The 24,858-nt window shown below is 37.2% G+C and overlaps 1 protein-coding gene across 11 annotated transcripts in view; it reads right to left on the reverse strand.

The window, feature by feature from the left end:
• Mbnl3 (muscleblind like splicing regulator 3) overlaps positions 1-24,858 on the reverse strand; it is a 110,673-nt gene that overhangs the window by 30,982 nt on the left and 54,833 nt on the right. For all 11 annotated transcript variants that reach the window (XR_003848466.1, XM_029560444.1, XM_029560445.1 and 8 more), the window contains one exon: positions 1,150-1,314. Coding sequence is in view for 10 of the 11 variants with exons in the window: in XM_029560444.1 (XP_029416304.1) it covers positions 1,150-1,314 (165 nt within the window). In the remaining variant the exon portion in view is untranslated. The remainder of the gene's footprint in view (positions 1-1,149; positions 1,315-24,858) is intronic.

Consider the following 24,858-nt stretch of genomic DNA (forward strand, 5'->3'; position numbering starts at 1 on the left):
GATACTGGCCAGCAATCTTCAAAAATATCAAATTCACAGGAAGTAGGACACACCTAAGATACATATCACAGAACACAGGCTAGAAGGGCAACAGAATTCAAATAAATGTTCCATGTTATCCTAGATTGGACACTGGAATAGAAAGAGCACATTAACGAAAAAAAAAAAAAAAACTCAGTGAAGACTAAATAGTCTTCTATAATATATGAATGCCAGCTTCTTGGCTCTGATACATCTATTATAGCCATACAAGATAGTAACAGTACATGTGTATGTGGACGGATGTGGCCCAGTAGTAGCATGCTTGTATAGTATACACAAGGCCTTGGATTGCATTACCCTCTCTGTAAAAATTAAAATCCAAGTTTAGGGCAGAATGTATAGTTCAGTAGTAGGAAGCATGTCTAGCATGTGCAAGGCCCTGAGTTCAATCTCTATCCTCCCAAAAAAGACAGAGAAAGAAAGAAGAAAGAAAGAAAGAAAGAAAGAAAGAAAGAAAGAAAGAAAGAAAGAAAGAAAGAAAGAAAGAAAGAAAGAAAGAAAAGACATCTGGGTAAGACAAAATGGGTGCTCTCTCTTCTGCTTTTGAAGATTTTCTAATCAATCTAAAATTATTTCAAAAAACAAAAGTTATTGAAAAGTAGTCAGAAAACCAAGCATAGCAGCATGTGCTGGGATTGTGTGTTTAGTTGGAGGCCATAGCAAAACTTCATCACAAAAACTAACAGAAACAAAGAAAGGACAACAAATCAAAGAGAATTTTGTTTGGATTAATGTCCTAAAACTAAAAGGTTTTTGTGCAATAATAATCCAACTTTCTCACCATCTTAAAATGCTTCTTCTCTTTGATAATACTCTTTTAGAAACTTACACATAAATGCAACCAGGGTTTTAGTCCAACATACAACTGATTGCTCCCTTCACATGAGTAGCTCTGAAACTGTTAGTGGCGTAGGAGCAGTGCCCTAAATCTTGGAGTAACTAACTTCTCAAAGGCCCTGCAATGCTACTCAAGGTAAACATATAAAAGACATGGGGTTGGGGTGTATAGCTAAGCAGTGATGCATTAGTCCAGTATTCAACATCAGAGCAAACAAACAGAAAACCCCACGCACACCGGTAATTTTCAAAGACTCAGCTGTGACTTACAAGGGATGGCATTTGAGCATTTTGGAGCATAAGCTGCATCTGTTGGGAGAACATGGCTGCTGCAGTCTTCTGTTGAATCAGATTGTTCCTCCCATTAACTTCTAGCTGTGTTTTTAAGTGGAGAGGAGGGTGAAAGTACCTGCAGTTCTCTCGAGTGCACCGACCCTGACAGGAAAAAAAAAAAAAAGACAAACTTTCATTTAGTCTTTTTGATATGGTTAAGGAAATAATAGGAACTTACTAAGCTCTTACGTGCCAATAACAGCCACAGGCACTGTCAATGAAGTCACTCATTTACTTTTCCTAACAACCCTATAAAACAGATTATAATCTTTATTTTCCAGCTGAAGAACCTAGACTAAAAGAGGCAAAGTGACCTGCCTATGGGTACAGAGCAGCTAAAAAATGAACTGGACCTTTAAAACCCAGTTGGTCTGATTCCAAAACTCTTCTTAGCTATGCTTCTTTGTTCTACTTTGGTAAGCATCAGATCATATTTAGAACATACAATATTATGAAATATATATCATAAATTTTAAATACAAAAAATAAAAATCTTTCAAGAAGAAACATAAAATCACATCTGTTTTAAGACTTGAGATTTGGATCCCCATGCACAAGTAATTAAGAAAATTCAGAGAAGATATTTAACAAACACAAATTCTGAACACTATTTCTTGCATCAATTTAGATTCCACATTTATAATGTGAAAAATAGTCTGAAATCTAATGACATTCTGATAATCAGACAATGAATCTGTATGCCTGGAGGTCAAGTTGCTCTTTAGGTTCTGGAAGCAGTGGCCTTAGGTCATTTGGATACTTGAGATCAAAGTATATTTTGGATTTGCAGTTATTTCAACATTTTATTTGTGGCTTAAGCACTGTCAAGACAGGTTAATACATGAGTTCCATGGAACCGAACATGTCTTTGATTCATGCCCATAATCTTAGCTTTGAGGCGACAGAGGAAGGAGGATTGTTGTGAGTTCGAGGCCAACCTGGGCTACAGAGTTAAACCTTCTTTCAAAACCCAAAAACACATGCCTTTGATTTCACCTAATTGCTGACACAGCAGTCGATTATGTGGTAGCAAAGAGTGTCACTGGACAAGTTGTTTATTAAAATGTCTTAGTATGACCTATTATTGTATTCAACTGCATGCAGCAACTAATGAGTATTCTATTTGGATTACTAAATCAACCATAATCCTTTTAAGATAAGCACAACTACAAGTAAAACATTTTCCCACAGACACTAAGATTCTTTACAGTGCAAGAGGTTATTGAAGGAGGAAGGATAAGGGAGAAAAGGGCAACTTTTTTGGGGGGGGGCAGGGATGGACTCAAGAGTGCAAGTTGCTAAGCCACCCAAATTGCCAGGAGAAAAATGGGTTACCTGAGCAAGTGTTTTCATTCAGTATCCTACGTGTCTTATTCATGATGCCTAAATAATATATGCAGTTATTTTTCCATATTTTATTTTCTTTCTATGAAAATAGTCCTTTAATTTCATTGTGAATCAAGGTATGCCCATCAGAACATTTAGAGAACTACATACAAAAATGTAAACTCAAATGTATTGTGACTGATCTTTTTTGTGGAAAATCCTCATTAAACACACACACACACACAACACACACACACAAACACACACACATTTAATGGCATGATAATTGTACATGTTCACGAAGAAGAGGGTGATGTTTCAATACCCATATCTAATGTATAATGTTTAGATCTGGACAATTAGTTTACCAACTTGGAGGCAAGCCCAACCTGCAGCCAGCAGGCCACATGCAACCAAGGCTGAATGCAAGCCAACACAAAATCAAAAACTTACTTAAAACATTATGAGTTTTCTGTGACTTCCTTAATTCAATTGAGAGATTCTCAAGCCTGAACTTTGTAGATGATGGCATCGCATCACAATGGCAAAAAATTGGACACTCCTGCAAGTGTTTATCATTTGTGCAGTAAATGTTCCCACCTTCATGTTCACTATTTTGAAATATATATTAATTGCTATCTATCACAGTATTCCTCCTATCTAGTTACACTGCTGTACCTAATAGTCACATTATTGGGGGGAAAGCTGAGTATAATTTAAAACCTAGTGTGAAAAACTGAAGGTACAATTATTATTTTCTATTATTTGTCCTTTTGTTCCTTCCACGGATAAATTTATTTTTAATCACGTTAAAATGATTTATAAAATTGATGAATACCCTCAATTCAAATGTACCTTCATATTTTGTTAAATCCTAGAAAAAGAAGAAATTATAAGTGTTGGAAATGCTATTAACCCAATTCTCCTGTATTTGTACAAGTAGCCTAGTAAAAGCTATATAACTGAACTATGTTGAGAACTGTAAAGGAATTTCAACATACACTAAAACCACAGTCATGGGGGTCTTTCCCCAAGGAAACCATAAAGGTCGTTTTCCATCTACTGTGTCTCCCTTTAAGGCTCTGGTAGTCACAGGGATTAGAGTGCCTGGATCTTGCACCCTCCACCAACAAAACTGGGGCTATCTAGCTCAAAATCCAAAGCTTGAAGCATTCATGGTACTCGGTGACTTCCACCACCAGGCATGGGAATTTATGCTTCTATTTCAGCTTTCCTGCTATTCCTTCCAGACCCCAACAGAAAAGACTTCCCCAAGGCTCATGCCTAAATCCTCTGCTCGCTTCTCTCCTCATGTCCCTAGAGAAGTGGAGTTGTTCCAAAGTTTCAAGCAGCCCTGCAATGTGCAGATCTTAAATCTCACCTACCTCTGACCTCTCTTCTGAATTTCAGTCCTTTCCATCAGCAGCTGCAGCTGCATTTGGAGATCTTGCCCTCAAACCAGGTGGAAATACCTTACTCCTGACCTTTGCCTATCTCCCATCTTACTGCATAGTTTTATTCGGGGGTATTGCATCAATTCCTATGGTTTGAGGCACTTACAGAGCAGCAGTGAGAAAAGAAATCAGGCAGTTGCTGAGCAGGCTTGCCTTAGCATTGCAAAGCCTAGATAATAAGACAATTAGCACACACAACTATAGAATACAATTTGTAGCCACTCTGCAAAAGATAAAAAAGAAAGAAAAAGTATATAAATGCTATCATCCATATTCAGGAATTCCAAACAATAGAGTATTTTTAAAAAGGAAAGAGAAAAGAATAATTGGGATTTTAGCATTTGTTAAACTTTATATCATTTTAACATCATTTACATTTACTATAATCGGGGAAAGAGGAAAAACAAAGAGAGGAAGGAAGCACAGTGTATTTGACACATTTTCTGCCAACCCAGAGATAAAAAAATGAGCATGCCTTTATGATTTTATATCACTGTCCATTACAAATAGTAACTTCTCTTAAGTCTTTTTTTAGAAGCTAATGAGACTTTTTACAAATCAAAAAGAGTACACAGAAATAAGAAAAAATTACACTGTAAAAATTATATCAACTTGGGCTATGAAACTAAAGCATAGGATATGAGGCAGCATGAGATCTAAAGAAATGTATTCATCTTAGTTATGAGATTTTACTTGATTTATAAAGCATTGTTTTTTGAATGACAGAATCCATAATTTAATTCTATAACAATGCAAATGCATAGCAATACCACCTTGCCAGACACTGCTGCTTATGTTAAAGAAACCTTATAATATTTAAAAAATCTGCATTTTCTATCAAAACAATAGATGAGGAGACCAAGTAATTTATTATCTGTTATCTGTGGAATACACTTGTACAAAAGAAAACCAAGCCCCTTGTGTTTTTTTAAATTCACTTCAGAATACAGAATTTATGTACTTATAAGCAGAACACTTGGTGATAATAAACCTCTAGATAAGATTTATTCTTCAAGAGGCTCAAATTTAGTTATAGGCTTAAATATTATAATTGACACGGTGGGGGATACAAATTATTTTTTAATATTTGGTAACCTTTACTTTTTAATCCTTGGTGATAAAAAAAAAGGCTTCAGTAGAGTATATATGAATAGGACGGGGTGTGGGGGGGTATGTTCCAAAACTACATTCCTGTCCTTTGTAAAACATGACTATGGACTAGAAAAGCACCCATCATGTCCCTAGGTCCATAAAGCAGTCAAAGGGGACCACAAGACATCCTCTCACAATGGATCCATAATAGCACGGAAAGGATCTTGGGTCTAAAAATAAAATTCCTCAAATTTCCATAGCTAAATCAATGGTATTTCAAGCCTTCTGTGTTCTTATCTAGACCCAGAGGTTTAGAGTTGCCAAATATTAGTAATGTATTAATTAGATCATGCTGGGCAGGACTATGAATGTTATAACTATGACAAACAACATCCTTTAGCAGAGATTATATCCTAAAATAGCAACTAATGCTGGCCAAAACATGTAAAGCAACCTCTCCCACCCCATAAACAAACACATCAATTTTAAAATAAAATAAAGAACAAGATCATTTACACTTGCCTCAGTTTCCCGCCTTTCCCACTTTCTTTTGGTCTTAAAATCATGTCACTCTCATCTGGTCTTTCACTATGTTACTCCATTAAGGAACTAGTATTGTGGTTCAACAGGAAAGAAGTTCTCTGCTGAAATAAGTACTCCTACACTGATGACTCTTCTAGCTCCCCCTTTCCCACCCACCGTCTTTAAAAATGCAACCAAAAAGCAGCATGGGAGGGAATGGCCTATGACATCTGAACTACATCTGCATCAAAAAGTTGATAACAGACAAAGGAGAAAGTTGCAGAGCATTTATAAAACCTCCAAAATTCAATCTATTGCCTTTTTCACACCTTCAGGCTTTTCATAAGTGAATAAAAAGCCTTTGACTGAGAGAGAAAAGTAGCATTGTACTGATTCAAATCCTACCTAAGTCTTGGGAGTCAGAGTCTGTCAGCTTACTATGCACTTGATAGAAAAACCCTGTGAAAAGTACTTTTTATGTTCATGAGAAAGCTCTACCATCGATCAAAATAAGAAAAGGACCCTAGGAAGCTGCAATTGTCAGTATCTCTAAGAAAAACAGCTGTTTGCAGAATGACTTGCTTCTTCAAATACATTTGGAGTTGGGGGAGGAGACCAAAAAATATCCTCTTCTCTCAAATAACTGGATTACCTTCAAAGACAATCTCACTGACTTGCCACACTACCAGCACTTAAAGCTAAATGTTAAACAAGCCACACAGATGATTTGTTCATGAAGAAAAATATTGTTATTCTGTTTTAACGATCACGTATAAGATCTTTCCGGTCATAGACATACATGGCTTCTCAGAGAATGCAGCAGTGAAAATGAAATTGCACATCACGGGCAACCATCACAGACCTACTGAAATGGAGAACAAATCTGAAAGGCCAAAACGTGAGCCAACATCAATGCAAGTTGAGAGTTAGCCATATAGCATATTAACAGCAAATCCCCAACTTTCTTTCTCTTGGAGTTCTGTCTTTCCAATAATTGAGATAGCCTGCATCATTTTCTCCTCCAAATATTTTATCATTAGTCAGTACTGATGAAGTATACCAAGAGTATCCTTAAAATTCTGCATATCGCCTTTATTTTAAATTTCAGATGCTGGGAAGAAATATGGAAAAAACGGGTTTAATAATAAACCAATTTCTGAATATATTGAAGGCAAAATTAATGAAGCTGAACACAGACCATAATGGAATGGGAGCTAAGTGCTCCTCAGCACTGCAATCAACACTGCATCCCCTTCCTCATGGTGTTAGAGTCCTGTTTGCTTGACACAAGACAAAGACACATATGCAGGACCATGCTGGCTTCATTCTAGCTATTGGGTCTAATCCAGCTATCAAGTCTGAGAAGGCAAGAAACTGGGAGGAGTGTAGAAGACTTTTCTTGCCTATCTTCTTCAAGAAAGCTTTGTGGTTTTGACCTCCACAGGGTGAGGGGAAGATTAGGTTCAACAACTGTCTGTTGTTCTCGAAGAGCCCACTAAGATAATTTGATTCAGAGAACATTTTAGGGCTGAAGCAGACTTGATAGAACATCTTGTGAATCTTTATCTAACAGAGGAAGACAGTGAAGGCCAAAGGGGTGAGGGGATTTGTCTCAATTCACAAGCAGCTTAGTAAGCACAAAAGCCAAGTTTCTAGGCACTCACTACCCAATATGGAGTCTCTGTTCAAAGGACTCTTTCTCTGTAAAGATTTTTCCTGAAGTCTTCTCTCCACCCCATGCCCCCTTATCTCTCCTCCTTTGTGCCTCCAACTGTATACTCAGCATTGCCCTAGCACTTATCACTAAATACATCAATAAATTGTTTGCATGCCTATCTCCTCTATTAGACTTTGACTTTATCTCAAAGTAGAATTCTTTCTCATCTTTAAATCTCCAGAGATGTGTCTGTGCCTGGTGAAGAGTAGCCACACCACATGAGTTTGTTAAACTTCGGGAGAATAATTTTATAAATCACTACACATAGCTATCTACTTGCTCCTCTTTCTTTGCCTTTCATGAGATTTTTTTCTTCTCTCTCCAAGAAAACGAACAATGATCAACCCGTGATTGAGACTACTCCTACTTTAATCTTCTTTCTGCTATGATTTTAAACCATGAGGTATATGGGACTACCATGGTTTAAAAATCCTGGTAATTTAATATAACTGAACCAGATATGACATGGATCCATGAGGCAGAGAGACCTGGCCCATAATTCTAAGGGTCTCTAGTCTCAAGAGCCACCAAAATGTAGCCCCCATTGGTAGAATAAAAACATGCAGCCACAGATCTCTATCTAATCAGTACCTGGGCCCACCCAAGGGGAGCTCTGTATTTCCAGGGTCATTTTACAACAAAGTACTTCTCTACCTGCCCCACCCCTACCCAGAATTTCTCAGAACAAGCTGTAGGTCAAATTCCCCAAAGCTACTTAGACAAAGGTAAAATACATGGCTTTAGGAAAATCAGGGCAGGTGGAGCCTTCTTGTGGCGCTCTACTGAATATACCAACTTAATAGAAAACATTCTGTCCAAGTTCAGCGTCATTCACTTTAAACATTTATTTTTGCAAAATCATGAGCTTGAAATTTTTCTTTGAAATTTTTGGAAGAGTACATCATAGTTTTAAAAAATCTTACTTGTGTTCACAGGCAAAACAAGTGGACCTTGTCAATATCTGAAATCTGCACCCCCCAACACACTTTTTACTCTTGCTCTAATCAAATAACTTCAATCACCCCTGATAAAATATTAACTGTATGTTTAGTCAATTATAAGCTCATTGTGGTGAATCATGTCTATTTACAAAATAGCCAGTATCAAACTAAACCTCCAAGATAAGGAAACACATTGGTGCTAAGTTATTCAAAGTAAGAAGGCATTTCTGATATTAAGTTTTCATAGAAGCTGGTGGCAGCTAACATAAAATGCCATTAGATACAGTAAACTTAGAATATTACTCCAAGGAACAAAATACACATAAAGCTAAGCAATCAAACTGCTACATTACTATGTAGACTTTGGTATGAAACAACACAAAAGAGTATCTCTCTGCCCAATAATTAAGCCTCCTGCACTACAGCTCCTTCACCTCCTTTGTCTAGACACCCCCTCAGTATCTACCATAGCATTAGGAAGCTAGGACAAAAAGAATACCAGATGCTTGCACCCTTTTCTCCCTGGCTAAGGCTTCTGCTTTGAATCCTACATAGTATGTTAGGTTGATCAAATAAAACACAGGACTGCCTATTTAACATGATTTCTTAAATATAAGTATCATCCATACAATATTTTATCTGGTAACTTTCTCCCCATCCAGTATGCTGGTGAGCTAAGCTAAGTAAAGTCAAATCCTCCAAAATTCATTTTACTCCCCTCATCAGAAGGCCCTGAGAGGCTCCCTCTATGGGACCAATCAGTCCTGAATCAGTAGACCAGTCACCCCGAAGGAATGCTAAGCCCCAGCTTACCTGACCAGCTGCAAGGAACTGAAGGAAGTTGACTGTTGGAGAAGGCAATTTGTTCGTTCCATAGCTCCTCCCAACACAAGCTTCACACCAATCACAGACCCTGTCAGCCACACTATCTTGCAATTTACAGAGGCAAAACTGTACACTTATTTGTATTTTTATTTAAATGAACTCAATGCCTGTTGGAGCTCCCTCTTTAGGTTAGGATAAGGAAGAGCATGGTGTGCGACAAATTATTTATTTATTTTGCGACGCTAAGGGTGGAATCTGGACCGCATGCAAGCTAGGCTACTCCTCTAGCCCGGAGCTACACTCCCAGCCTGACTTTAAATGTATACAACAGATTTGTGAGCATATGAACTACTAAATGAAAATGAGGCTTTTATATTTTTTTAAGGTTTTGAATTTTGTGGGTTAGAGTTTAAGCAGGCAGGCTAACTTTTGCTTTTTAAGCTCAGTCTGTAGAATACTCAAATTCAAGCAAAAGGCATCCACTAAAATGACTGTTTGGCATCATGCTACTATATCTACACATATGGGTTATGCGAGTACATATTAAAAACACAGAGTTGAATAGTCACTATTTGCATAGATAGTTTTTTCAGTCAGTGCTTGATTATTCCTATTAAAGAAGAGGGAAAAGTCGGGGGCACGGCTAATTCTAGTGAATAATATATTTCAGAAAAAATGGCCCCACACTACTGAATATAAAGTTATATTACAGAATTGTCAATCATTTAGGAATTACTAGACATGGTCCTGAATTTATTTTTATTCATTAATAATGCAGACTGCTGTGGAATTGTCAGATATTCAGAATTAATAAGGTCAGAATAAATGAAATTATATCATGCTAAGAAACTTTATACATTGATAGATAGATTAAAGAAACATTAAATGATAAAACTGGACTCTTAGAAATCTTTTACTCTTGGGGCTGGAGAGATTGCTCAGTGGTTAAGAGCACTGGTTGCACTTGCAGAGGACCAGGGTTCAGTTCCCAGCACCCATATGATGTCTAACAACTGTCTGTAACTCCAGTTCCAGGAGACCCAATGCCCTCTTCTAGCCTCCATAGACAATACAGGACAGAGGTGCACTTGCATACACATGGGTAAAACATTCATATACATAAAATTAAAAAATAAATCTAAATAAATTAATTTAAAAAACATTTAGTCTAGCATTTGTCAGAATGTTTATTACTAACCACTAGTTCCAAGACAGGATTATAAAAAACAAGGTGTCCTGGTTAAATAGTTGGAAGAAATGATCTAACATATCCCTCTCTGGGAGTGACAATACATCCGAGTGAGCGCACTAAAGATTCTCAGACAGCCTACAGTAAATAAATCTGCTCCCTTTTTCTGACTTAACATTTTACATTTTTTAAATAGCAGAAACAGCCCCTCTTACATCAAAAAATGCCCACTATCATCTCTCTGTAGAGTGCCCTTATGAAACTATTGATCTAATTCATCTTACTAATGCTACAGGTAAAGAAACTGGAGCTCAAAGCTGAACTAATGACATCACATTGTAGAGGTAAAGGTAGTTTTTCTTCACACTTAAGATTTTGGATGGTCTACTAAAATGAAAAGGTACTTTTCCATTGCAATGATATTTTCTGCCTAGACTTAAAGTCCCCAAAGCTAACAAGATGGATATGTTTTCCTAAAAACAACATCCCACTCTCATTTTCCCAATGCCCCTCTCTGAAGCCGGCAGCTTCATTAGGACTTCTGCCATAGCAGCTGTGCTTTCTTCTTTGCTTTGAAGGCTTCTCTCAGGCAATGTCTCAAAAAAACCCAGAAGCCACCTCTGTCAAGTTGGCTTTCCTGTACTGGGACTTCTTTCCCTTGGAACCAAGTCAGTTAATCCAAGTTTTCCATGACTTAAGGTTCTCAAGTGAGTTTTAACTATACTAAAACTTAGAAGTTGGAAGGTATTTGGCAATTCCCTCAATTCCTTAGGGTTTTAGCTATGTGCTATGCTTAGACTTTTGGGTTTCCATTTGGCAAAATTAAATTTCCCATCTCTATGTAAAAAGCAAGTTTCCAAACAAAGATTCAACTTAGATAAATATCTTCCAAGTATGATAGACGCGCATAAGATGAGAAAGACGCTAACTATTGCTCAGATTTAAACAAGATAGCTTAGCAGGGCTCAGTTGGCTGCTAAGAGTAAATCTGGTATTATGACTCAAAATTCAGTCCCCTATCTATCTACACAAAAGTTTATATAATGGGCACATACAATTGTAGACTTACCATTGTATTTTAAAATTAGGGACATCAAGATAAAAATCATTTTCTCATGTGTTAAAGATGACTATTCTTTCAGATAAACAATTTTTAAAATATGGTATCAAAATGTTTGTTTACAGGTTGTTGTTAAATTTGTAACTGTGAGATTGTGAGATTGTGTTCAATATGTGTTCACATTAAAATTTGCATTTTCCTCATTCTCCTATTCTACTCCCAAACTAAGGATGCAATTTTCAAGCAGAAAGTTTTACATGGTGACATGGGTTGCCTCTCAAATACTTTGAGGCATGCAGTAAGGAGCATTTTGAGAGTAATTTCACATATACATACATCTATCTAAATCATTATTTAATATTTATCTAAAATTCTAAGGTCTAAAGTCCAGGCCGTTTAGAATGCCACACAAATTCCCAATTAAAACTCTAAACTCTAGGTGTACTACAGTGAAATAAAATGACATTTTTAGCAAAATACTGTATCTGTAATTCATCTTAAAATTAGGCCAGTTGCCTGTTTTTGTTCTGTAGAAATGAAAACAAGCTGTTGATTTCAATTATTTCTCTAAAGACCCATCTTGCCTGAGCATCTATGAAGTGTGTTCAGTGTATCCCAGAACTATGTGTCTCAGAGATATGACCTGAATCAACCAAAGTTCTAAATGAAATCACTGTAATTATGTTTTTAAAATGGTGCACGCTTTTAATCCCAGCACTTGGGAGGCAGAGGCAGGTGGATCTCTGTTAGTTCAAGGCCAGCCTGATCTACACAGTGAGTTCCAGACCAGCTGGGGCTACAGGGAGGCCCTGACTCAAAAAGATCAAAGTAAAAAAGGAATACATGTTTTAATATGATCCTCCCCAATCCTACTTCAGTAAGTACAGCAACCTCATCATCTTGGTGAACAGTTAATATTTGACAGTCCTGAAACTGTTCTTAGTAGTCAAAGACCTAAACAACACCACCTACAAACAATGCAACTAGAACAGGGATTAATTTAAGTAAAATAATGAGATTAAGAGAGGTTTTCTGTTTTAAAGTAAATCAATTCTTCAACCATAAATTTCTCATGCCCTTATGGTGAAGAAGTTGAAATATGACTGCTGCCAAAAATGCCTATCTCCAAATCCCAAACAACGAAAAAATAAAAGAAAGCAAACAACAGAGAGAATTAATTAGCTGTGTTTAACATTTATCAATTTTACTCCCTAAGTCAATTTAAACAGCTGGAACAAGACTTATCAGAAGAGTAGTGCATTTATAAGGAAGTGATATGGTTTAAAAATGTGCAACCTTTGTATTAAGCACAAAAACATTTCATCATGCCATAGTGACAGTCTAACCTAGGCACATTAATGAGTAGAATCCTCATTTTGGTGAGGAACAACAAAATAAAAGCAAATCAACCCCAGCTACATTGTACCTTCCCTGTAAATCAGGATAAAATTTCAAAAACAGGTCTTTCTTTAAAAAAAAAAAACAAAACGAGTCTGTTTCTGTTTCTTATAAAAAGCAAATCAAATTCCGTTCTAGAAAATATTTCATAAACTCAAAACATTAAAATTAGCTAGGCCGAAGAAAACATCAATATGATGTTTTCTACTAAAGGTAACTGCATTTATTAGCTCTTACACCGCTTCATGTTTTCAGCATATTATATAATATACTCTATTATATAAGGACAAATAACCATTCACATATTAACCAATTGATATTATTTTAAGTGTGTCTGTAAAGTTTTAGCTTAGATTACTTGTCATGTGATTATTAACATACTCTGGCTTCAAACTTGCTATATAGCTCCATACTGGCCTCAAACTCCCGATCCTACTGCTGCAGCCTTCAGGGTGCTGGGATGTCAGGTGTGTGCCACCACACCCAGTTCCTTTGCCTTTTTTGCAGCATGCCCACCCTAATATTAATGACTTACTTCATTGTGTATTTACTATATCTTGATCAAAGTGTTATATATGCATTATCTCATTGACTCTTCACAACTGAGGAACCTGAAACATGCCCAATCTGATAGAGCTAAAAAAAAAGTACAGAGTTTGGATTTAATCCAGCCAGGGATCACTTTTCTGAAGACCAAAACACTGAAGTGCCTTGCAATATTTTGGTAAAGCTTAACTGAGGAACTGCTTTGATAGTTCTACTGTCCCTACAGCAAAGATTATATATCTCCTATTTAGTATGTCCAGAAACTACTTAATATACACTAGATGAAGAATGGGACATTTTTTAAGTATGTAGGTTTCTTGGGTGACTAAAAAAGATACAGATAAGGCAACTGAACTTTGAAAATAGTCTTCCCCAGGTGGGCAAGATGCCTCAGTGGAAAAGGGCACTTGTCACTAAGTCTGACAGCCTGAGTTCAATCTCTAGGACTCACATAGTGGAAGGAGATGTTCCAACAGTGCAGCAATAAATATCGATGTGAAAGTATTTCTGTAGTCTTCTGACATAGTCTTTTTTTGTAAATATCCATGAATGGCACAATTGGATTATACAATAATTTTATCTTCAGTTTGTTGAGGAATCTCTGTGCTGAATTCCACAATGGCCGCACTACTTTACATTCCCACCGGAATGGTTTTCTCCTTCTTTATATCCTCTCCAGTATTTGTCATTAGTTTTTTTTATGATAATCATTCTGACTGGGATGAGATAGAATTTCAAATTAATTTTAATGTGTATATCTGATGGCTTAGAAGCTTCAACCGTTTTTCACATAATTATTGGGCATTTGCATCTCTTCTTTTGAGAAGGGGACCATGGTAGGACAGGAACAGATCAAAGGAAAGGAGAGGGGAGAAAACAAGAGGGTAATGGAAGATATGTGGCATGGAAGCAGATGGAAGGAGTATTGGGGGGGGGAGTAAAGGAACCAGCAGGAAAACTGGGTGGGAGAATGGCAGAGGGGAGGGTGGGGGCAAATAAGAGCAAAGCATCATGATATACATGTATGAAAATATCACAGTGAATTCCATTTCCCTAAATGCTAGCTAAAAGTTTGATTAAAACTGAGAAGCTAGGCAGATGGTTCAGCAGCTGAAGTCCTTGCTATACAAGCATGAAGACCTGAGTTCGGATCTCCAGAACCCACGAGAAAGCTAGGTGCAGCGGAGTGTGTATATAACCTGAACTCTGGGGAAGTGGAACAGGAGGATGCATGGTGCTTGCTGGCCAGCAGGTCTATCCCAAACATGAGCCCCGGTTCAGTACAAGAGAACCTGCCCCAAAATCAATGTAGAGACCGATAGAGGAAGACACTAGACAGCAACCTCTGGCCTCCACATACACATGGCCAGGCACATCCACTGAGCACACATTTGTACACCATGTACCACATAAAATATTTAAAAAGGAACAAAACCATGAAGCAACCAGTCACTGGAAAAAAAAGTTTTCCATCTACCTGAAGTGGAGCAATTAGCTTAAATATGCCTTCTCTCAACACAACCTTTAGTAAATGTTCTTTCAACACAAGCTTTAGTAAATGTTCTCGGAATAGCATTTTGCCAGTTGGTTTTGGGAGAAGCAATGTTAAATTATCAGCAGCTGGGTCATGGAAGCTTAAGCACAAGCCATCATGACCCAGCTAACGGAAAAGTCCAGCAAAACTCTATGGAGATAGAGAACCAATGGGGAAAGAAGTAGGGATTGAGCACAGAGCTGGTCTCTGCACTCTGACCATTATTAGCAGCCTAAGGGAAGAACCTTAGGGAACAGGCTCACTCTGATCACAAGTGTTTTTGTACTGTAGGTTTGATGTTATCACAAAGTGGAGAAAGCCTCCAAATGGGGACAAAAGTTCAATTGTGGGTTTTTTTTTTCTTAAAAAAAAAAAGTACAGATTGTTCTTCTGAAACATTTCATTCCTCTATGAATACAGGCAAATGACAACTCACATTAAAAAAAACACACACACCAGGTCAGAAAGAGATGATCCCACCAAAATCTTGGTTCCTGCCCTTCCAGATTTTCAAATGCAAATGAGTAGGTTGTATTATCAAGTAAATATGTCAATAATGGACCCATAACAACTCTTTATCATTTCGTTTTTTCCACAGCTTTTAAAACATAAAGGGCAAGAAGCATTTGCTGATGACAGATGGGAGTCTCACTCTTATGGTAAGTCACTAAAGAACTGAGGATACAGAGTCCAAAGGTATGCTTATACTTCTAAAGACAATATGATAGAAAAAACAAGGATGACAAAAAATTCATGTATATAAGAATCAACTGTTTGGAACAAATTTTCTTGGTTTGGATATGGACTATTCACTGGTGTCATATATGAGGCCTTGTTATCCAGATGGTGACACTATTGTGAGGTGCTAGAAACTTTAGGATATTAGGCCCAATTTTGATCATTTGTGGTGTGTGCTTGAAGTCAATATTGAACCCTTAATCAATATCTCTGTCTCTCTTTCTCTTCATCTCCCCCATATCTATCTCTATTTTCTTCTTGATTGCCATGAGATTGGCAGTGTTTCTTTGCCACAAGCTTTGCCATAATCTAGTGCCTCATCATAGGTCTTATGTCAACAGGGTCAAGGACAGTGTATTGAAACTAGGATCAAAAATACACCTTGTTTTCCTTTAAAGTGGTTTCCTTTAAAGGTACTTTGTCACAGAAACAGAAAGGCAACTAACACAGGCATCATACTCTGATGACTAATGTATTTTTTTTCCTAGACAAAGAAGTAATATATTTCAGTAAGAATGCACATTCTACTGGAAGAATGCTAATCTGGGGTCCAAGCAATCTGGATTCTAATCATGTTACATTTCATTAATTAACTTTTTCTACAACTAATTTCTGCCTTTGCATACTTTAAAGGTTCTTTGAAAGACTATGTAAACTGAGTAAACTTTGATATGTTTTAGAAATAAAATTGTGTTAGATGAAAAATGTGTTACATTTATTTTTATTAGTTCTTTTCAATAAAACTTAAATACTTGTTCATAATTAACTACAAATAGTCTAACAAATTATATCCATTTGTATCATTTTAGTTCCCCACTAAATGGGAACAGTATATGTAGTTTTTGCTTTACGTAATAAAAATGATCATATGCCTAGGAAATTTATACATAATGTTCAAAAACATGGGAATATCTCTCTTATTCAAACTGGATAGTATTGCTAAACAGTTGCTGCTCTCACAAGTTAGTATTATAGTAGGTGAAAGGGTAGAAGATAAAGAAACAGATCCACAAGTTTATCTCATCCTTCTAAATAACTTAAAATAATTTTTGCTTTCAACTGTCAACAAAATAGCACCTACTTAAGAAACTAATTGGCCTCTCAGTATCACAAGCTTCTTATATTCTGATTTAGCATTAACAAAGACTGGGGTGCACCTCAGTGGTAGAGTGGTTATCAGCATGATGCCTGGGGTTCTATCCAGACACCTCAGAAAACAAAGCCAAGCAAAATAAACAAAACCCCAAAAAGCAGCACAACAAAACCATTTTAGAATCCCAAGAAAACTAAAAAGAATCAAAATCATTTTTAGTATATGCAAGAGCATAGAGCATCACACGTTTTGTGTGAATCTGCTTTCCTAATATTATCATGATCAGTATTGTATTTCCTTTATAGCATATTAAAATGATACAAAATCATACAAGTGATTGGTTCCTAGTAAGAAGAATGAAGCAAATAATAGATTTTACAAAATGCTAATGGTGCTTAAAATATCATTGATTATGTTCAGCAAGGTTTTTTTTCCTTTCTGCAGCATTTTTAATTGAATTTTTTGTGTATTTCATACAGAACACCTCAAACAATATTAACTATCTTTATAACCCCATCCCCACTGACACCCTCCCACAGCGCCTCCTCTCCACTGGAGCCCATATAATGGCCATCCCTGTTAAAGTCCACTGGGCTGTCAGTGTCCCCAACCGTTTCCCAGTGTAAGTCTGTTCACTAAGTCTAGTCAGCCTATCTAGAGTCCCTTGTCTTAGGAAGATCAACTTTTCTTCATCTAGCAGCAATCAGTCAGCAAGGGTTTTTTAATCATACAAATTAGTAAAATAATAAAAATTGAGTCACATTTTACATTTGCTTATAAATGATTTAGCTCATTTTCCATTTTTCCTAGTTCTCATTTCAACAGGCCAACTTTTTCAGAACTAAGATAGACTCATATAAATGTAAACATGCTTACATATGTTATATATAACCGTATACACATGCATATGTATGCATGCATACTCTTTTTGTTCTCACATTTGCAGCTTATATAATTTTGTAGGTCCATGATGGCAGCTACCAATGTCTACAATAGAGCTTGGGAAGTACAAAAATTCATGAATCATTCCAGAGGGTTGTAACAGATTCATAGCTAAGATAATTCTATTCCATTTCTGTTTCACATATTATCCAACAATATGATTCCTGGTTAATCATATGTCATGCATCATTCCATGAAAAGTTTCTATATGTTCCACAAAAATAAAGCTCTACAGTCAAAGAATTTTGAGAAATGTTGGAGTATGTAGCACTAAAGTGTCTTTAATGCAGTGCCTCTCAGACCCTTCTCTCAGATGAAAAGCAGTGTAATGCTTCTTGTATGGAAACATGTAACACGCTTTCCAAGGACATGGAAGTCGTGTAAAACAGGTATCATTTTCTTTCACCAAATGGGAATATAAACAATAACCCAAGTTGGACTTTGTGGCACATGCCTTTAATGCCAGCACTCAGGAGGCAAAGGCTGAAAAATTTCTGAGTTCCAGGCCAGCCTGGTCTACACAGTGAGTAAGAAAGAAAGAATGAAAGAAGGGAAGGAGGGACAGAAAAAGGGAGGGAATATAAAGGAAACAAAGGAAGGGATGAAGAAGGAAAAAGAAAAGCAATCCAAGACACCATTTGAATAAGTGCAGAAGAACTAAAAAGCACTGTGGGAACCAGGCACAGTTGTGAAAATTCTACAGCACTGAAACATCTTTTTGAAATGTTATGGTTTTTTTCTAAATCAAGAGCTTTCAAATATTCATGTTCATCAGAAGTGACAGAAGGGTTTCTTGAAATACAGTGAGCCAAACCCACCCCGTGAATGTCTGTCAGCAGGTGTTGGGTGGGGCACGAGAACAGACATTTATAGTAAGTGACCAGAGGAAGCTGGTCTGCCACCACACTTCTGTGGGCCTCTGGTCTCAGGGAATACTTTTCTATCAATCAAACAGTGGACTTAGATGTTTACTGAGCATTTCTTGCTACTGATTATCCAATTTCTAAAAGGCCATAGTGAAGAGATTTGGATATTTTAATTCCAAGACTCTGACATCAATAATTGTTTTAACAGTTATGTAAAAGAAGGCCAATCCAGATCATTAAAATATAAAATATGGCTTCTCAAAATCTTTACTATTGCTCCTACAGGACAAATTCATTTTCTGTTTATAAAAGTAGGACTATTAGTTATAATGGCAAGTAAGTACATGATAGCTCTAGCTCCATGGTGGGCACATTTGCTTTATAAGCATCTCCAGTGTGTTTTTCTGAATGTTTGCTATAGACCCAACTGGAAGCAAATAAATTTCCCTTAGCTCGCCCTTAAATTCATACCTTCACTGCCTGCAGAAGCCTTAATCACTTGAAAACATTATCCTTTCTCCACACCCCCTGAATATATCTGGAAAATATATGGTAAAGGTAAGAAAATGCTTTTTACCTGCAAACAAATAGCCTAATGCTGACCACAGTGTTTCAGTACAGATGATCAAAAGCTGAGGATCTGTACATTCCTGATCCACAAAGCAAGCACTGGATACAAAGTTCACTTGTAACCCCAGAATCTAGAGGTGTAGACACAAGGATCCTGAGAATTCATTGGCTAGCCTACTAGAAAGACAGTTTCTGGTTCAGTTAGAGACCCTGTCTCCAAGCAAAAGGGCAGAGAGCAACGGAGGAAGAGACCCAAAGAGCTGCTCTGGTCTGCATGTACATGCATGGTCACATACACTCACATGCACACATCACACACACACCAACCCCCTATACAGATATCATACAACATTTTTCTCATTTTTCCCTCCACCCCACACAACTGGGTATAGAACCCAGAACCTTATATCATTCTACCTGCCCCCAAGCTACATCCTCAGTCATCCACCTTTACATAGTAAAGAAAATAAACACCAATTTAACAAGTTCTAAGTACTTTTATTTTCCTTTTTATATTGAGATTAGCCTCAGCTGCACTTAGTTCATTTCTTCTTTATTTTACTTTTACTTTAGACTGACTGACACATAATTTTATGAGTTTATGGGGTACTATATGATGTGATTCATGCATACATGACAAATGAGTATCATTGGCAGCCTATTTTAAACTGATATCTCCAGTTTCCAATACTGGAATCCTTAGACTACATTCACATGTCTAAATGAAAAACATTTAGGGTATTTAGGAGCTTAATAAACTGGAGAGAGAGAGAGAGAGAGAGAGAGAGAGAGAGAGAGAGAGAGAGAGAGAGAGAGTGAGTCACAGAATTCGCTCTTTCGACATTAAGTGGATTTTCCCAGTTCCTGTGCTATAGTGCAGATTATGTGATATTTTCAAGGTGTTTTCTTCATCTTTTCCTGGATCAATTATTTCCTGTTTCTCCAGCTCCAGGAGAGAGAGAGAGAGAGAGAGAGAGAGTCAGTCACAGAATTCGATCTTTCCCTATTACAATTTACACAAATACATTCCTCCAAAAGGCTTGGAAATGATGTTAAAAATAAATATTTTTACCCAGAAGATCATTACATTAAGCCTAAAGCGAAAGTCTGACACAGTGGGGAAGATGAAGTATTATTTTATAATTTGATAATTATATCGAAAACTTCCAGATCTGCACTAAAGTTGATTGCAGGGCCCCAAATGTGACTCCAAGATTGCTGCCAACATATTAAATGTACTGAATTGCGTTTTCTTTCTGCCTGATCAAAGAAAGCATACTGTTCAATGAGCACTTCTCATGTAAAAAAGACTGTACTAGATAATGGAGAGGAAAGGAACACATAGAACTCACCCACAAAGGTCACCCTCATCTGTCCTGAAGTTACAGAGGAAGGAGGAATAGGCTGAGGAAATTCTAGAACTTGAAGCATGTTGACAAGTTCGGACAATAGGGGTAGAATCAAAGGTTACTAGGAAAGTTGGCTATGGTTAGTTGAGAAGGACGAGTAAATTTAACAGGGAGATGGAGACTTCTCTGGGACACACTATTCTCAGTTCACAGATTCTCAATCACAGTTCTCCCTTTGTGTTTTACAGAAAGCAGAAGTTTACAATAGAAAGTATGGTACTATGACATAAATAATTCTCCCTAAATGGGAAGTGTCTTTCTCCATTACTCTCCCCTTTAGTATTCAACTCATTATTCTTTCATAGTAGTTTAGTTTCAAACACATTAATATCAGAACTACCTTGCTTCAAAATGGAAGGCCTTTCTTTCTCAATGGATACCTACTAATATCTTTTGGGCCTCCCTCCCCCTTTTTTTTGCCCCCTTCTCTTCCTTCTTCTTTTATAATCTCTGACTTTAAAGCAATGTCATTTTTTCTTACCCATTTCTCTAGTGGCGTAATAGGAAAACTGAGGACAAATAAGCAAAATATGTTAAAATATGTTTTGTCATTTCCAAGACGGAATAAATGCCATGTGTCACCAAAATGAAGTCTCCTGAATTTGGAGAAAGGAGGGGATAGTCTTGGTTTTCCTTTATAGGTCAGCTGTCTATTAACACATGGAAATGCATCACAGTTATGAAAAATCACTGTCAAATGATGAATGCTACTGAATGCTTAAAAATTATTTTCTTTGTTGAAACATATTTCTAAAAAGTTCCAGGAACTTGCCTGATTTTTTTTTTTGGTATGGTTTGTTTGATTTGAGACAGAGCCTCATAGTAATGAGGCACAGTCTCATTACATAATCAAAGATAACCTTGAACTTCTTATCCTCCTGTCTCCAACTCCCAAATTCTGGGATTACAGGCATTTGCCACCATGCTCAGCCTAGCTTTTCTGGTTTTGAAAGTAGGGTCTTCTGCCCAAACTAACTCATATCTTGGTTGCTGAGGATTTCCTAAGGCTGAGAACTGTCCATTCTGAATACCAGTCATTACTATACAGGAATGGTTGTAGAGATGGAGAAAGGATAAGAGATTGGGCAAACTTATTCCAAAACATAACTTATAAGCCTGGATATCCTGTCTTAAAATTCCATCTTGAGATTACTTTCTTAGTATCTTCCCATTTCTTTTCCAAGGAGCTTCTCTATATTAATAGCAGTTATTAAGGATTTTTAAAGTGTCAGTACATGGATTCTATTTGTTAGAATTTTTCTTTGCCTTTCTATGCTCAGACTCTGAGTTTAGCAAATATTACTGGATATTTAGAGCAAGTAGTTGACTGAACTTAAAAAATATGCTTTTATTGGAGCAGGCAGTCTGTTTTTCACAAAATCCTTTTCTGCAGAATATGACTTTATACTTGAATCGAAATGACCTTATTCCCATTAATTATGCTTCTGTTAATCCTTGATTGGTCAGCTACCCAGGTGCTGTAAAATTGATTTTCAAACATTTTAACACAAATTTATGCTTGAGAATACTAGACTATTAAACTAAGTATTTAAAAATAATACTTAATGGAAGTCACTGAGGAAAATATTGAAAATCCCAATATGTTAAAAGCACACAAAATTCAACATTTGGAGACTATCCAATAGCATCTGAACAAATAACAGTTCTATGATTCTGAGGAATAGACTTACATTTGCACTTGCAAATCTACAATTTGCAGGCTATCAATCTAGGAAATTTGGTGCATAATGTAAAAAACCTTTTTCCATGATGAGCTTGTTACATTGAACAAGTATTTTTAAAGGCCTATTATTTGCTAGTCTCATACATAAAAGACTTGGTAGTAAGACAGCACTTAATGCAAAATAAAGAAAAATACAGACCTACACCGAAACTTTACTTAAAAAGTTTTAGACAAGGTGCTACTAGGTAGCCTAGGTTGGAATTGAACTTTTGATCTTCCTACCTCAACTTCTCAATGGCTAGGACTGCAGCTGTCTGCCACAGTGCCTCATCGAAAAGTGATGTGTGCGTGCATGTGTGTGTGTGAATGTGTGTGCAGGTAGAAGTACATGTATGAGGTATATGTGTGTACGTGTTTGGGGGTGTGTACACGTATGTGCGTGCATGTATGAGGGCAGAGATCGATGTTGGCTGTCTTCCTCTATTGTTCTCCACCTTATTTTTTGAGATATGGTCTCTCATTGAACTTGGATCTCACCAACTGGGGTAGGAATGCTGGCCAGCTAGCCCCAGGGATCCTCCTTTCCCCACCTCCCCAGCACTGGCATTAAAGTTGTATGCCACCTCCCCTGGTTTTATGTGAGTGCTGGAGATCCCAACTCCGGGTCTCAAGTTTGTGCAGCAAGCACCTTGCGAACTGAGCCAACTCTCCAGCTCCTGCCTTAAATATTTAAAGCCTAAAAACTTTTCTGATTGGCTACCATTTGAATATTATTTCAAAATAATTATTAGTGTGACAATCTGCTATTTCAAAACTATTTTGTCTTAAAATCTTTAAAACTGAGCCTTCACTTTTAAAAGACTCAATGACTACAATTTAATCAAAGCAATGTTAAGTCAAGTTGAACACAAGATTTATAGGCTAGGCTACAGTAGATTGCCAACTATCAACACTGTTGACTTCATCTGCATCTCCAGCACCCTTGCTGGCTTTCTCTTTCCACCGCCATGACCTAATTTAAATCTCTTTCAAGCCTTCAATACACCTAACACCTTTCTAAGGGATCTTTTCTCTTTTCCGTCACTTTTACTCTACCTTTTCCATTAAGGACCAATGGTATCATTAAAAAAAAAAACAAAACTAACATTTCAAGCTGGGCCTGGTGCCACACATCTGTAATTCCAACACTTGGAAGACAGAGGCAGATTAGATTTCTGTGAGATCAAGCAAGGCCAGCCTGGTCTACATGGGGAGTTATAGGCCTGCTGGGGCTAGAGGGAGGCTATGTTTCAAAAACAAAAGATGACATTTCTCAGAGCTACAAAATAAAGACTAAAGCCCAAAGCCCAAATTCTGTACTGATTGTGTGTGTGTGTGTGTGTGTGTGTGTGTGTGTGCGTGCGTATGTGTGTGCATGTGGTAGGGACAGAACCCAGAGCCTTACCCAGGCTAGGCAAATATTCTGCCTCGGAGCCACATCCTCTGTCTTCTTCGTTGATGCTTAAGCCCACTCCTTTGTACATAAAGCTCTAGGCCTCATGCCCAGGCTAGGCAAATATTCTGCCTCGGAGCCACATCCTCTGTCTTCGTTGATGCTTAAGCCCACTCCTTTGTACATAAAGCTCTAGGCCTCATCCTGTCTGGCTTAACACTCAACTCCCCAGATACAGCAGCTTTCTCCCTCTGTCTTTGCTCAGTTTATCCCTTCTGCCTGGAATATCTTTCTATCTCTTCTTCAAAGAATTCTTCAAACACCACTTCTTCCATGACTGTATTTAACCCCTACAGCTGGAGGTAATCCCAGTCCCTGCTCTTCCTTTGGAATATTTTAACTGTGAGATAATACATGGCTTATGGCACATGACAGAGCAGCCCTACACTCGACAATCGAGCAGGAACCACGTCTTCCAAAATTTTGTATTATGCATAGAACTGAGCTAGCTCCATGTCTAACAAATAAAAAGTTTCAATAAATGTTTGTGGAACAAATTATGTCTTTGGGAATTGAATCTATATAGAACTTTTAATGGATTTAACAGGATTTTCAGCATTAAATAACCCTTGACATTCATATAAAAATTCTGGTAACAAACCACACACAGTCCTCCAAAGTGTTTAGTGTGTGCTGTTACAGGCTGTTGTCTGAAGAGAAACACAGGTGGCAGGATTCTCGTGATTTACTCAAGGCCACACAATGAACCCTTCTTAGAGCTGTTAGTCCAAGGTAACATTTTCTATATTTATGACACTTGCCAATACCATGTTACATTCCAAATATGAAATATACGGTTACACTTGTAATTCACCCTAGAAAGAGGCATTTATCAAGACTGAATCCCAGGCTTCTTTGGAAAAAAATAAGACAATGTCCCAAAATAAAATCTTTGCTCCAATACTGTGTGCTGGCAGAATGGCCATAGTTTCAAATTTTTTCAGTTACATTTAAGAATGAATTTGTTTCCAGTACTATTTTTCTGTTACAGGGATGGAGCCCAGGATCTTCCATATGTGAGGCAAGTGCCTTATCAATGAGCTGAATCCCCAACCCTTTGACTTTGTTTCTATATAGTATGCTTTCCTGGCTAATAAAAATGAAGTAACCAAGAAAATACAAAAGCTCTTCATACTATGCTTTTTAAAGTGCTAGAAAAAATATAAGTTCACTTAAGTGATAAGCATAAACAAACAAAAGCAACTTCTGGGACATGGTGTTTGTGAAATCCTTAAAAGAAGAACACAG

The sequence above is a fragment of the Nannospalax galili genome, unplaced genomic scaffold, assembly GCF_000622305.1.
Source record: "Nannospalax galili isolate Female #2095 unplaced genomic scaffold, S.galili_v1.0 scaffold371, whole genome shotgun sequence".
Classification (NCBI taxonomy): domain Eukaryota; kingdom Metazoa; phylum Chordata; class Mammalia; order Rodentia; family Spalacidae; genus Nannospalax; species Nannospalax galili.